The 16,157-nt window shown below is 47.4% G+C and overlaps 1 protein-coding gene across 1 annotated transcript in view; it reads left to right on the top strand.

Moving 5' to 3' along the window:
- The window catches only part of SNTG2 (syntrophin gamma 2), a 1,272,125-nt gene that overhangs the window by 185,221 nt on the left and 1,070,747 nt on the right, over positions 1–16,157 (top strand). Inside the window, exons 3-4 of the mRNA XM_086925639.1 lie at positions 4,376–4,432; positions 4,529–4,586. Coding sequence (XP_086781765.1) covers positions 4,376–4,432; positions 4,529–4,586 — 115 coding nt within the window. The remainder of the gene's footprint in view (positions 1–4,375; positions 4,433–4,528; positions 4,587–16,157) is intronic.

The raw sequence follows: 16,157 nt of genomic DNA, 5'->3' as shown, positions 1-16,157 counted from the left end.
GTATTGGTTTTCCGTATTAGTCCATCGGCTAAATTTATCGGTTTTAGAGTGGTTAAAAAATTAGCCACTGCCTTTTGCTAAGATTGCAACACCCCGCACCCGTGCCCCCTGTGAAGTAGCACACACCAACCAATACCCTAATGTGTTTAAGATATGGCTTTGAGATCCCTCTATGTGCGTTTCTTGGAGGCACAAAATATTTGCCCCCAAGCGCGTAATCTCTTTGCTACCATTTGTCTTTTTTTAATGTTGTTCAATCCACAGATATTAACACTTTAACCCCCCTATAATTTTGAAAATAGTTGGCCTAGAAATAGCACCTTGTATACCTAGTTAGCTTAGTTTACAGAGACTCCCCTTTCCATTTTCCCTTTGCCCTTTTCTACTCCCGGAAGTACTTTCTCTCTCTTGTTTTGATAACCTGTCTGACCCATCCGCTCCCCCCGCCCACCACCATTCATGGAGGTTACCTGGCCGTCGCAGAGCCAGGGGTTTCACGTCATCCTATCCCCTGTGAGCCCGCTGAGCCCCCCGTGTGACTTGATCTGCTTGAAGAGCTTGAAGTGACTGTAGCTATAAATATTTATATGCAAATACATATCATACATAATCAAAAATATCAAAAACCCCGTGCAATATGAATCATAATACCAACAATCTTATAAAGCACACAATGGAATAAACGAGAATTAAGGAAAGAAAGAACAATAAACGAGGATAGAACAAGGGAGGGTAGCACAGGATTGCGAGCACCCACCCTAAAGAGACATAACATATGATTTCTTAGCGCGGTGCCCCTACCCTGACCCAACTATTATCGTAACCAATGCGATCATTGTTTGTGTCCTGCAATTTCCTCTAGACAGTTTTTGGTCTTTATTTCAGAGATAAAGCTTTGCGTGTCCCTTGAAAAACAATTTTAAGTCTAGCCGGTTTCCGTAGGTACACCGTAGCCCCCAGTTTCTGAAAGGGATCGAAGAGCTGCTGCGGTCTCCACCTGCGCTCGACCGTGGCGTGTGTAAAATCGGGTCAGGTGAAAAAAGGTATACCTTCAAATGATTGTTTGTTAGTGGGTCTAGCCAGATCGTAAAGTGCTTGCCGGAGCAAAAAGTTGCCAAAGAATAACAGCATGGCCCGATGACGTTGCTGAGATCCCGGGCATGCTTATTAGGGAATAAAGGAAACCTGTGAGCTCTCTGAACTTCTTTGTCCCAGTCCCAATCCTGTAGCTCTGGAAATACCGCTTTGAGAAGCATTATCATAAACTTTCTAGGCTCATCCTTTTCTACTCCTTCTGGAATCCCCCGGAAGTGCAGATTGTCACGCCTCTGCCGGTTTTCCTGTTCCTCTGCCTTCCACATCAGGTCCTTGACGATTCCCTCATGCTCATCATTCCATTTTTTTAGCATAGTGACATCCTATTCAAGTTGTTCAGTTCTTACTTTCACTGAAGCCATGCCGTCAGCAATTTCTGCACATCTTTCCTACCCTCCTGACTGCTCGCTGCAGTTTCTTTGCAGCTAGGCGAGATCTACGGTTATCCACTTTAGCTTCTGCTTGGAAGCTCTTGATAGACTGAAGGATGTCGGTTAGAGCTAGTTTATTGCTATGTTAATAGTATTCCTGGTGCTCGCCTTTTTTGGTGCTTTCCATGATTGTTTGGTTGCCACCAGAAGCTGATGCAGAATTAGAGAACACAGTAAGAGGGGTTTCTTCATAATCCCTCTTCAGATCTATATTATCTTCTTTATCAGAAGAGTTGTTGTGTTTTTTCATGTTGGCCCCTGCACTTCTTTTTTTGCGCCTTGTAGGAGAGATGCCTATGTTTCAGAGGATCAGTGTTTGAGCTACTGTACCACTCAGCTCCATCCTCCTAGCTTGAAACCGAAATGCTAATGTCAGAGAATTCTGGCTCTTCGGAGAGGGAGAAGAATGTATCCTGATTGTCAGGAGTTTTCAACACAAATTCTTGTAGCCACTGGCTTGTTCATTGCTGGAGGAATACAAAGGCTCGGCCAGGGGGTTGCGCTGTGAATTGTCTTGCTGGTATCGTTACTGGGGACCCCAGTTTGCTCTGTCCAGCCCCCTTCTATCCGGCTTGAAGGAACTTTGGCTACTGTAGACATTGCGCTATCAGGGGTTTGTGTTTCACTTATGGCTTCTTGTGAAGTAGACTGCCGAATTTCGCTCTGCCCCTCTTCACTCTGCGCCTGTTGCGCCACAGATCCTCCAGGACATTTTGCAGTTGTAGTGGAGCCATTCCCTGCCTTCATTGTGGAGCCAAAACTTGAGGTGATTAATGGTTGTAGGTTTCCATTATCTTTGGAAAGACGTGTTTTTCCTAATTGTCGGCGAATTTGCCAAGTCAATTTCAGTACCTTTTTTCTCCATGCTCTCAATCCTCTCGCCCTTCTCCCCCCCGCCTTTGGGTTTACTTCCCAGGGCATCTGGCTTTTTTTGCCGTGTCAGTAAGGGTGCAGCGCTCACCTGAGAGGATGTGGGAGCATTCTTCACTTTGCCTCCACACGCCCCCTTCCCGGTCATGCTGCCTTGTCTGCTGCCAACGTTGAGACAAAGTAGCACTACGAGAGTGCCGGTCAAGCCAGGGTCCCTATTGCCATTTCTGGATGCAAAAATCTGTTGGTTTCTTCTGTAAGGCAGGAAAAAGCGGCAGCTTCCCCCTGCGTCTCTCTGGCTCCGCTGCGATGGTGCGCCCGACGATGTCAGGCCAGACGTACGCAGGGCAGTAAGGATCCAGGATGCCGGAGTCCTGCGAGCATCCTCGCGGCGATGGAGACACTGCAGCTCGAGCCTCAAGGTGCTGGTAAGAGAAACATACGAGGCACTGCGGGATTCTGTCCGGAGCATTCCTTGCCGTCCTTCTCCTCTGTGATATGCGCACAGCTTGGTGCTTATGATTCGAGGGGTTTCTTTCTGCTATCCGCTTTAAACCCATAAGTATTTTCCACTGACAGGGGGATGCTCAGCAGAGCATCACAGCGGTGCTGTCAGTCGGACGCCATTTTGTCTCTTTTTCAAATACCATTTTTTCTAATGCAGGCTTCAAGCAAATCCAATTTTCTTTGCTTTATATGATATGATCTGTCTTACACTGGACAAATTGGGTAGGATGTACCCAGTCATGATTTCAGCTTGCCCCCCGTATGATGTACAGAGGGCAGACTTTCTCTATATGGTTTGGAGTTGCTCTTAAGTTGCCACATTTTGGCACTCTGTGGTTAAAAGCTTGCAATTGATGACCAATGGTTTGCCGAAGCACTCACTAAAGCAATGGTTGTTGGGCATATATCCCACATGTGGTCCTTCAAGATGAGGATACACATGCCTGCACTGGACATGGTGTTTGCTAAATGCAGAATAGCAATTCATTTGATTTCTACGAGTACCCCCAAACATGAGACTTGGAAAAAGGATTTGCTTGAGAGGACAGAAGCAGATGAACATCATCTAGAGAACACATGAAGGTACGAACATTTGACAGACGTCTTTGACGAATGGGCTGAGAAGCTTGCTAAGTTAATAGCTCCCTGATAAATAAACCACCTTGAACTATAATGTGTTCTGTGATGATTTCACTGCCGAACTACAATGTGGTTATAGCGTACTATATTAACTGAGGTAGTGGGTGGGTTATGGATTGTATGCAGCATGTAAAGGACTTTGCTTCTGTGGATGGGTTGGGAGATAGTGCTAGCCAGGGTGGAAGTACAGACACATGTATTTTGATGAGTTTCAGTTGTATTTTCTTTGTGCTTCTTTTGCTTCCTGGTAAAATGGAATCAGATGTATTATTTAAAACATAGTAACACCCATGTGAGATGGGCAAAGCCGCAATGTAGGAATTTTATATTAAGGCACTCAGTTTATATGTTCGATATGGAGACATACTCGAAAGTTCAAAATAAAAACGAGAAAGTAATGTAAGAGTGCACTGTTGAATTGTTCTTAGTTATCAGGCAATTTTTTACTTTTGCTTTCATACACTCTAAATTACAGAGTTTTCCTTTAATTAACCATTGTAGGTGGACAATGATCCAGTATACACTTTATGGTTGACCATTTATTCTAATGTGTTCTTTTCAGGACATGCACATTTGATTTTTATAATAACACCTGAAATGGTAATGTCATGAAAAAACTTGTGTTGTTTAGCTATTCGTGCAAAATATTATTTCATTGGAAAGTGCATGTAATTGCTTTATAAGTCAGACAATTCTCTAGAAACGTTTTAGTGCTATTTTTTAAATTCGACTAATTGCTAAAAAGACAAAACTCATTGTAATAATGTCATGATAGCTTTGTCGAAAGCTTTTAACTTAATGGCATTTTTCTATTTTTTTGCAATTTGCTAAAGCACAGAACTGTTACCATTCGCAGGCAGGAAATTGGTGGCCTGGGACTGAGTATAAAGGTATGGATGCAATTAGGTACTTTAATTATATTTCGTTGTCGTAAGCTTAATGTTTTGATTAAAATAGAGAATTTATTTCTTCGTATACTTTTACAGGGTGGAGCTGAGAATAAAGTGCCTGTTGTTATATCAAAAATATTTAAAGACCAAGCAGGTAAACATGCAATAATAACATATTTGATTTATAATCGAAAGACGTGAAAGTTGTACTTATTTCGCTTGATGTTTTAGGTGCTTGCTACATGTGTAACTACTACATGTGCAAGTACTGCAGTCAGTGATGAATATACATTTATTTCACTTGGATTGCGATTTCCATGTCAGTCTTTTCACCTGGAAAAAGTGAAATGTATGACACATTAGAAATGTATAATACTGCTGGAGATGATTGTGCCCTGAGTGGGAATGGCGCTCACTTTTACTGGTATATATAAATATTGCTATTATGCTTAGATATATGGTGCCCAGGGAGGAGGTAATCATCCAACACTCCACAATTCATACCCAAGGGTCTGCCCGATACTACATATCAAGCCCTGGCACACATATGTACAGTGTTTTAAGTTAATAACTTACATCAGAGTAACAAACATGGATCATATAAATAGATTTAATGATTTCTTCTTGTAGCTCCAGACAACATGTGTTTCGTCAATCGGGACAAGGGACCTAATGTGGCTGGGAAATTCCAAGGGGAATAGTTTCATCTATCATAAATGAATCCGACACATACAAATCAGTATTAAGTCTCTGCGTTCTTTAACGGTCATACTGAGGTGCCGAGATCGGAAGTCACGGTCACTGCCACACACAGCACTCTTGTAACGGCCAGAATACGCTGTCTGTTCAAGAAGGCAAAGATATAATACTGATTTACCTCATGAATATTAATGGGGCAGGTATTTTTGTGACCCCATTAGGAATTGCAAACAGTGTCTGAGACATTGTTGTTAATTCCAATTTGCTAGTCACAAAATGCGAGTCACAAAACAACGCAATTTGGGACTTGCAAGTTGGAAGGGTCGTACCTCTGGTCCTAAATTTCTCAGAGTTCCTGTGTGATGTGTTAAAGTAGTAGTCACTTTCTTTCTGCACAAAGTGTCCAATCTAGCCCGGAAAAGCTCTTTTAAGACAATTTTGGTACTGAATTATATATTGGCGTCTGGATTTAAGTCCATCAGTGTGGTGAAGAAAATCACTCAGTTGCCCTGACAGAGTTCCCCCCCATCAAATTTAGAAAAGACAACCAGGCCGGTGGTAATTTCTAAAGAATCAGCAAGCATCGCCACCATGGCAGCTACTGTCAATGTTTTTTTAAGTTTGATGCACAGCTCATGACGGAGCAGTCTGTCAACCTTTTTTTTAAAAAAAGAAAATCCCTGAGTGGTATTTTGTTTTTTTTAATATTAAAAAATACAATGCCCCCCTCGCCATGGGAGTTATCTCCAATGGTGAGGGGGGTATTAGACAGTTTTCACTGCCCCTTACTCCCAGAGTTTACCTGGTAGTGACAGGCAGTGCAACTAGATCTAAATTAAACAAGCAGACTTAGAGGTCAGCCTCCAGGGGCACTCGCTCTGTCATATAAATGCGATGGGCGGACCATTATGATGGTGGTGAAGTAGTGTGGCTCACTGGTTAGAGGCGGCAGACCCGAGAGCAGAGGACGGCCCGGGACCAGGGTTCGATTCCCGGCGCGGCAGGTTTCTGGACCAGGGTCAGCGGACTCGATAATTCTCTCGCCTCGGTGCCCACTCTGATCAGCGATCACACTCGGCAACTCTGGGCATTAGCTTGCCTCATCTTCACTAACGGCCCCACCAGACCGCCGGGGATGCCTGGTCTCACCCTGGAGATACCCATTAAGGGACCATTTCTCAGGGAAGCTAGGAAGGGTTTCGCAGCGGTCGAAGCGCCTTGGGACCCTATGGGTAAGTAGTGCGCTATATAAATGCCTATACGATTCTCGTCATCATTGCGATGGAGTATTATTACATCCAACATAAAAATCAACCTTGATTTTACCTCTTTTAAAAAACACAGACTCTCTTTTTATGTCACAGGTTCCAACAAAGTTCAGATATCTCTTCTAAAGCTCTCCCCAAACTTTCCACTCAGTTTTTCTGTTTCTGTTACTCCACCTATTGATATCAATTTTGCTCTGGGTCTGTTGTCAACACCAAATTAGCTATTTTCTCTGCTGGCATCTGGATGGGATCAACAAGTATTCTGTCTATTTTTTTCATGAAAATGAAACTGCAGATTATTTTAAGACTGCAGCAGATACGAACTCAGTAGAACTCAAGGCAAACCACTTGTATGAAGATCTTATAGGAATTTAAGTCATATTTTCATTTTAGCAAGGATGGATAATATAAGTGGTACTAGTAAAATATTAGAATGAATCCCTGGTGAGTCACTGGGGCTCTGTTGTTGTGCTAATTACCTGGGCAAAGGCATAACTGTGTGCAGAGAGTAGATATTGTCCCCAGAGCTAATTTATCTACAGCTAGAGAAACAGGAAAGGCAAGAGCTCATGTAAACTGCCTCTTGAGCAGCCCTGTGAGGCTTGTGCAAGGCAAAAGTGTCATTTGTGGTAGGAGCTTATAACCACTGGTGCCTAATTGAAGTAGCAACTACTCCAGTAGGACTTTCTCCTTTGGAGAGTTATGCGTTGAACTTCCTTGGAAATAGGCACTGGTCAAGCGTTCAGCAGTCAGAGTTCTTGAGGTGATGGTGGAACCCTCCGTTAGCATATTCTCTGAGGCTCTCAATGGAATGGCCTCTCTTCCTGGGGACCCATAAGAACAAATAGTCTCCCTTTGTTTCTAGCAGGATACTCCCATACCTTCTTATCTCTACTCAAAGTTTGTGCCACCTACTTATGCCAGTATTTCCGTGTTTCCTCTAGAGAGCTAAGAGGAAGATGTGGTCATAGATACTTAAGGCAATAGAGTTGTACGGGTCTTGTGGCAGGCCATCTCTCATGGTTGTTAGATGCCTGTTATTACCTCTTTAATAGGACTGTAGATGAAGCTGGGGCTAATGGTTCTAGACCTGGTTGAGCCAGTGATGATCAGTTTCCCTGAATCTGTGAGTCATTCAACAAACCTTATGGGTTGCAAAGTTTGAGTTTATCCATAAAGTTAGACACATATGGTCTTTACAGATGCAGTAACTATGCAATGCTGAGTGAATCAACACTAACTGCTAGGAGCCAAGTTGGATGAGTTCAGGCACTGGGTGGAATCCTAGTTGACAACCAAAGGGGGTTGAATACAAACCTTGCATTTTTCCAACAGGTATTTTAGATGTAACTCAACATCAAGGGCCCAATTTGGAGTTTGGTGTCCAGAGTACTACGTTACAAGTGCTAAGGTGTTATTAGCCTTTTAACTGACACAAAGTGCATAGTTTCGTACTCCCCACAAGCCCCCTATTGGTTTGGACCTTGCCATGTTTAGTAAAAAATGGGAGTTCCTTAGATATTACATATCATACGTCACTCATTTCAGTGTGTTTTTATTACGGGCATAGCCATTGTGGACAATGAGTTTCGGTATGTCACAATAGTAGGCAGACCTTTAATGTTTATGATCTGAATGGTTACTGTCCTACATACCTAATACAAAAATATCCACAGCTAAAGTATAGAGGTCTAAAATTGACTACCAAAATTACATGTTTCTATACTTATTATTGAAATGACCAAAATATCTATTTCTAAATTATCGACCAAGAAATAATAAGAAAACTAGTGACTAAACTAATCTAGATAATAAAATTCACATTAGAATGAACCAAACTATCAACTATAAAAATATATATTGATAATAAAATTACGTGTACACGCATATATGTGTAATCAAATTTATTACTAAATCTGATTTCATGTCAAATACATATTAAAGCTATTTAAAAATACTTTTTAACTGAAACATGAATGAAATTAACGGATTGGTACTTTGGGAGAATTATATATATATATATAATTTTTTTATGAGACATGTAAGAGACATGAATTGTTCATGCGGAGAATCGATCTGTCTTATGGATAATGGATAAAGAATGGGAGAAAAACTAAAATAATCTCTGCTTCTGAGAATGATGTCATCAGTGATGCCATCAGGAATGTCATTTGAGATGTCATCAGTGATGTCATGAGTGATGTCACTGACCATGTCATGAGTGATGTAATATGTGAAGTCATCAGCAGTGCATTGCGGGCGCGTGAGTTATAGTTAGCTGAACCAACTATAACAGGGGAATTTCATAGGTTTTGTATGAGTAAAATGACCAGCTAACTATAACTGGTGTGAAACCTATGTTTTTTTCAGTGAATTTCAAAGGTTTTTAAAATGCTAATTCCTAACTATAACGTGTGTAAAACCTATGGTTTTTTCAGGGAATGTGCAATGTTTTTTAAATGCTAATTCCTAACTATAACGTGGCTGAAACCTATGGTTTATGGTATGTATATATATATATATATATATATTTTTTTTTTTTGCTCCTCCAGTGCCGGTTTGCGCACCTTGGGCTGTCACGGAACGGTCCCAGATAGGCCACCGACTGGCCTTGAATTTATGACACCAATTACCTCCTCTGTTCAGAAGTAAACCAGGACACCCGGAGTTTGTTTGCGAAATTTATTCAGCAGAATGAAAAAGTGCGACACGTTTCGCCGATAAGGCTTGCTCACGCTCGTCTTGATTACATTGACGGCCATTTTAAAGTGCTCAAAACACACCCCCAAGTGTATACATATCACCACCATGGTAATGCGGGCTGCCATATTGTATGGATACTTATACCATAGCTTCATTATATACATATTGTGCTGGTATCATAATTAATCATTGTGCCATATTTTAAAACGTTGCTATAACGTCAGCATGTTGAACGAAACAAAATATAAACAAAATTTAGTGATTGTGGGTTGTATTCGTGAATGTTAATAACATTTAAACCAAGCAACATTCAAGCCTGCAAATTGGTTAAATGGACCCATACTAAGCCATATGCACCCAGAGTTGTCACAGTACCCGACAAGTATTGCATATCGTAAGTCGTGATCACGTGTTATGTGTCTACACGTAACCCTAATTCTCATTGGATATTCAACAGCAGGCCTGTGTTACACCTACTGTGATTGGATCCCGCTGCTAGGATACGAGATGTAAACAACATTCAATGGCAACAGGCAGAGTATTGACAAATTGCTCACTGGTACAGCCCAAGTGGGCGAGTGCAGCCGATTTTAAATCAACTGAGATGTTTAGCGTATGCAATACATATACTACAAAATATTCAAGTCCTTGTCCCAGTGGGCTAGTATTGTACATTAGTATTGCCAGATATTAGTGGGCACGTAGTTCAGTAAGAAGACCAATGTTGGTTTCTAATATTTCCAAAATCATGGAATAAGTCCTCGCCCCAGTGGGCAAATTCTGCCCCATACAATATTGGGCCTTATCATGGTGAGTACATGGTGTCCAAACAAAGTCAATGTTCGTATTCAACAAATTCATTGTATCCAGCAGTTCCCCACATTACCTGTGAAAAAAATGTATTGAAACTTTTCAATACAGACAGCAAATTTTCTAATTAATGACATAAAATATACATAATTATTCTTCATACAGATGAACTGACAGTTCCTCACTTGTATTGAGCCCCGAAGGGGTTAGACATTGAAAATCAATTATGTATTTAGACTCTAGCTTTCTCATAGAGAGTTCATAATTGCCACCTCGTATTCCCAGATCAACACAGTCAATAACCACCATTTTTTTTTTTTTTAAATATATTTTTATTGCAGGAATTAGCAAAATGTTACATATACGACCAGCATTATAAATCCAATAAAATCAATGAACTGCATCCCACCCACCCCCCGCAGCATGTTGTCATATACAATCATTCAGCCCACAGCCCGAAGGTCAGGCGACAAAATCCAGTGGGGGCTCAGCAGGGAAGCAAAGCTGGTCCGGATAATCCACTGTCCGTCATCTGCTTTTCTAAACAAGCCCATAAAACCCAAAAGAAAATCCCTCCCACATAACACTAAATTCCAAAGTAATCCCTCCCCAACCCAACCCCGCCATCAGTGTATGGTAGCAGCCGCAGTAGGATTCATGAGAGGACCCAAGAGGAGAGTATCAGAAACAGAAATCGCAATCGCCTATCGGGACTCGGGGCGCGCCGCACTCTCGCTATCAGAGTCGCTGGGGGCGCAATAGTCCCTGAGGGCCTGCACTAGTGTCTCCCATTCTAGCGCTGCCTCCTGTGCCTTTTCGTTATGTTGTCTCCCAGCTAGTTGGTATCTTAGCGTGCTTTCTCCCGCCGCCCACTTCAAAAGTTCGCTGTGCCACCTGCTCCCAGTCGGACCAGCTCGTGCCTTCCAGTTCCTGGTCACCTCTCGTTTAGCCAGGAGAAGCCCCAAATCAATGAATTTACTGGAAATTTTGTTTTTGGGGGTATGTGGAAACCAATGCAAGAGTCCCACCGCCGCATCGACCGATAGGGGTCTCCCCGTCACCTCCGTCAGGGTCTTCCCCACTTCCACCCAGTAGGAGGACAATCCCGGGCAGGCCCACAACATATGGAGGAGGTCTGCCTCCGGCGCCGGGCATCTGCGGCAGGTCGCCGAGCCCGTGGCGAAGTACTGTTGGATTTTCGCCGGGGTCAGGTAAGCCCGATGGAGTACATAATAGTGGACCAACTGAAAACGGGCATGGCGCGTCCCCTTCCAGGCCCGCCGCACGAGTTGAGACCAGGTCGTCCCCGGGATCTCCTTGCCTATGTCTGCCTCCCAACGGCCTCTCAAGGTCGTAAGGGGGGTCAGCCCTTCATTGATCAGTCTACCGTAGAGGCAAGTGACCGCCCTCACCGTGCCCGCAGACATCATGACGTATTGGCACACCGGAGACGTAGGAGGTTCCTCCTGTCCGCCTTTCCAGTGCGCCTGGATCGCTCGGACCAGGGCCGAGTGCAATAGGAAGTCTCCGCGGGGAATCTCGAAGCGGTCAATGAGCTCCTGAAAGGGTAAGAGCACCCCAGCCTCATAAAGATCCCCCACCAACTGCAGCCCCGCGTCCTCCCAGTCCACCAACCGTGACCAATCACCGCCATGGGGCAAGGCCGTCAACATCCCTAAAGGTATTTCAGGCGGATACGGTATTCGCAATTGGCCCCGGGCGTGGGCTCGGTTCCAACACAGGCGAATGGTCTTCTCCTCCAGCGTCAGGTCTTGCAAGGCCAAACGTTGGCGTAGAGCTATGAAGGAGAGAACATGCCTGGCCATCCCCATACCTCTCCTGTCCTCCGGGCCCCGGAATTCCCTGGCAATCTCCTGGGTGAGGGTCTGGAGCTGCGCCGCCAGATAGTATTTCTCAAAGTCCGGCACCGCCAGCCCACCCTCGGCCTTCGGCCTCATCAGGGTTTTAAGGGCCACTCTTCGGCGGCCCGAGCCCCAGAGGAATCCGACTATCATTGACCATAGGAGCCTAAATGTGGCCGGCGGGATCCAAATCGGTAGCGCCCGGAAATAATACAGCAACCGGGGAAGAGCTACCATTTTGAGCAGAGCGACCCGCCCCGCCATCGAGAGCGGTAGAGTAGCCCAGAAGTCCATATTACCCCGTAGCGCTCGACTGCATCTGGTAATGTTTCCGTCCAGGAGGTCAGATGGTTCATGATAGATATACACTCCCAGGTACCTGAAGCAGTCAGGTTCCCATCTAATCTCTCTATTGAGGACTGGGCTAGGGGTGCCACTGCGGACCGGGAAGAGGCATGTCTTAGCCCAATTCACCCGGAGGCCCGAGACCTCCCCAAACGCTGTGAGCGCCGTCGCAGCTCCATGTAGGGCTACAACTGGGTCCTCAAGGAAGAGCAACAGGTCATCGGCATATAACGAAATGTAGTGCGGGCCCGAAGGTGTCCAGAAGCCATTGTAATGAGCCCCCGATCGGAGTAGCAGTGCGAGAGGCTCCACCGCCAGCGCGAAGAGAAGTGGGGATAACGAACAGCCCTGTCTCGTGCCTCTTTCCACCGGGTACTGTGAGGAAATTAACGGACCCGCCCGAACCCTGGCCGATACGGAGGTATACAAGACCGCGGTCCATCCGATGACACCCTCGCCGAGGGCGAACCGCCGCAATACAGTGTGCAGGTAGTCCCATTCCAGGCTATCAAATGCCTTCTCTAAATCTACCGATAGGACCACCGGGCACGGAGCGTCCACGAGCGGTTCACCCAGCAAGCGGAACAACCTACGGATGTTCATGGTCGTGTTGCGCTTGGGGATGAACCCAGCCTGGTCTTCATGTACCAGGGAGCTCATGTGGCCCAGCAGTCTCGAGGCCAAGATGCTGCTCAGAATCTTATAATCGACCGTCAGCATCGATAAGGGACGGTAGGACGCCGGATCGGCCGAGTCCCGTCCCGGCTTGAGGAGGGGAACCACCAGGGCCTCGCGCATCGAGCCGGGGAGTCAGCCAAGCCTCTTCGCCTCTCTATATACGATCACCAGTCTCGGAGCTAGGAGGTCGGCATAGGCCGCGTAAAATTCCACAGGAAGACCGTCTAGACCCGGGGTCTTATTCCGCGCCATCTTTTTAATGGCGCTGCAGATCTCCCCCAGTTCAATATCGGACCCCAGGGCTTTCGCCACCTCAGGCTCCACCGCTGGGAGCTCCAGGGGCCGCAGATAGTCCTCGAGAAGGTCAGGGTCTTTGGCAGCACGACTGCGATATAGCTGATCGTAGTAGTGCCGGTAGCAGCTTAGAATCTCCGGTTGAGTGTGCACCATGGCCCCGTCCGCCATGCGCATGGACGTCGTCAGTGAGGTCTGGCGCGTAGGGTTAGCTAGCCATGCCAGCAATGCGCTCGATCTATCCCCTTCTGCGAGGGATCGAACCGTATAGGCCTTGTAGTCGAAGCAGCGCAGCCGTTCGACCTCTGCCGCCACCGCCTCCTTCGCCTCAGCCGTGCGTCCCTGAAGTTCAGGGTGCCCGGGGCGGCGGAGTTCCAACTCACGAAGTCTCCGATCAGCCACGTCTAAGTCATCGAGGATAACCCTCCTCATACCTACCTTCTTGGTGATGCAATAGCCCCTCACCACCACCTTAAAAGCGTCCCATTCCAGCGCTCTCGAGCTCGCAGTCCCCCCGTTGGACGCGAAATACTCCTCGATCTTATCTCCTAAGTCCGCTTTGAATACAGTGTCCTCGAGGATCTCAGGACGTAACTTCCAGGTGGGCACCGCCGGCGCCCCCGGAAACCAGCGAAGGGCCAGCAAGAGGGGGTTATGGTCCGAGATGGTCCTAGTCAAGTATTCGGAACGGATCGCCGCTGAAACCAGTTCAGTCGAGCCAAGAAACCCGTCCAACCTAACGTGCAACTCGTGTAGGCCCGAAAAGTAGGAGTAGTCTCTAGCGTTGGGGTGTTGCGCTCTCCAAATGTCCGTCAGACCCCAACGTATCTGCCAGCCCCTACGACCTTTAGCCACACGGCGGACCGGAGAGTCAGGGAGGGGCGGATGCGAGCGATCGGTCTCCACATCCACTACCGAATTGAAATCCCCACCGAGCAGGAGGGGCCCCGTGAAAAAGTGGGCCAACGAGCCCGATAACCTAGAAAGGAAGGCAATCTGGTCCATGTTAGGTGCGTATACACAGCAAACGTTCAGATCCCTCCCCCCCAGAGTGCCCGAGATGGCCACGTTGCGCCCCTCTGGATCTACCACTGAGTTTGTGACCTGGAAGGGAACCCCAGCTCTAATCCAAATCAGCGCCCCCCTGGCATACGCGGAGTACGACGTGTAGAAGACCTGCCCCCTCCACCTACGCTGTAGCGCCGCCCCTTCCGCCTTGTTCAGATGGGTCTCCTGCAGCAGCGCCATTTGTATTCCCCTACGCACTAAATAAGCATGGACTTTGTGCCGCCTAGACATGGTATGAAGCCCCCGCACATTCCAAGTAATACATTTCACATTAGCAACGTCAGCCATTGTCCCATACTGTTTGTGCAAAGTCTCCCCATCTGGGTCCCAACAAAGAGCGAACAACAATCAACCCAGCACTGATGGCGGCCATTTCCCCCAACCAAAACTCAACAACTCTTATTCCAACCAAACCCCTGCCCACCCTCCCCAGAACAGGACCCAAATAGCTCCATCTAGTTCCCATCCAAACCATGCCCTCAGAAAACCCTTCGTCCCCAACTAATCCTACGGTCGCCACCGTAGGAAGGCCTTAAGGGCCAGGTGCGGGCTGTGTGGTGGCAGTGGGCCCTCGATGCCCTGGCTACCAGGACTAAAGCAAGCCCAAAACAGTATCGGAAACCCTCGGGGCAAAAGCAAGGCACCCCACCCCCCGCTTCTCCGGAGATCATGCTGAACCATCGGCTCCCGCCACCCCCGCTACGGGCCCCCACCCAAAAGGATGCAGCTCACCCTGTCAACCCTGTCCATCCAGAAGGTCCTCAACCGATTTCGGCGTGATCACCGGTGTGTTGGTGCTATCTGTCACCGAGTCCTCCGAGTCCGTCGATGCCCCCTCGTCACCAGGGTTCTCTTCTTCTGCAATGGTATCATCTCGTGAACCAGACAGTGCAGACAACACCTCTAGTACTCCCTTCCGCTCCGTCGATGTATCCGCAGTTGAAGGGCCGCCCGACCGGCCCCGGCGACTCCGTATCCTCTTAGATCGCCGTCGCTGTCCCGGCTCCGCCGCTGGCTGAGATGTGGAGGTGAAACCATCTTTCCCAGCTCTATATAGTTCAAGCCAGTTACAGACATCCTCCGGGGTATCAAAAAATTGAGTCTTGTCATCGACAATGATGCGGAGCTTTGCAGGAAATAGGAGCGAGTATTGGATGCCCTCGCTCCGGAGCTCGCACTTGACCGCCAAGAATGAAAACCGCCTGCGTTGGGTTTCATAGGTGTAATCCGGGAAGATGTTCACCTGGCTGTTCTCCACCTTGAAGGGGCCATTATGTCTAGCGGCATTGAGGATGAGGTCCCTGTCGCGAAAGTGCAGTAGGCGCGCCACCACCGGACGCGGTGCACGGCACTGTTGCGGTGGCCTTGCTGGGACTCTATGAGCTCGTTCAAGGGTGTAGAAAGAGGATAAGCCCTCCGGGGCCACCGTGTCTCGGAGCCAGGCTTCCAAGTAGGCCACCATGTCGCCATCTTCGATCTTCTCCGGCAGGCCTACCACTCGGATGTTGTTGCGCCTGTTACGACCTTCCGCGTCCTCCGCTCGCTGCTCCAGGGCAGAAATCTGGGATAGGGCATCTTTCATTGTTGCGGCCAAGGATCGCTGCGCTGGCTCCAAGGTTTTCACCGAGCCTTCCACTTCTTTGACTCTGTCCGACAGCTTGCCGTGATCCGCCCTAAGGAGGCCCAGGCTCGTCGCCACCTGGGCAATGTCCTGCTGAAGGGCCGAGCGTGTGGTCGCAATCGCCTCCAGGACGCGGTCAAACTGTTGCTGCAACGGCGCACCACCAGCACTTCCCGGGTCTCCATGGCCCTCTTTGTCCGGGGTCTCCGAGTCAGAGGCGGACGGGGTAGTCCCCTTGGCTCTTCTCGGCTTCCCCATGTCGCGGGAAGCGCACAGTGTGGCCTCAGGTAAAGGCGCCACCGAGTGCGGGTGTCGGCTATAACTCTCCCGATTGCTGGCCCTCAGGTTGAGGGCTGGTGATCCTCTTCTCCAGGGCC

Source organism: Lissotriton vulgaris, chromosome 6 (assembly GCF_964263255.1).
Source record: "Lissotriton vulgaris chromosome 6, aLisVul1.2, whole genome shotgun sequence".
NCBI classification, from domain to species: domain Eukaryota; kingdom Metazoa; phylum Chordata; class Amphibia; order Caudata; family Salamandridae; genus Lissotriton; species Lissotriton vulgaris.
Note: the sequence above shows the minus strand (reverse complement) of the source record. Positions and strands in the feature narration are given on the sequence as shown.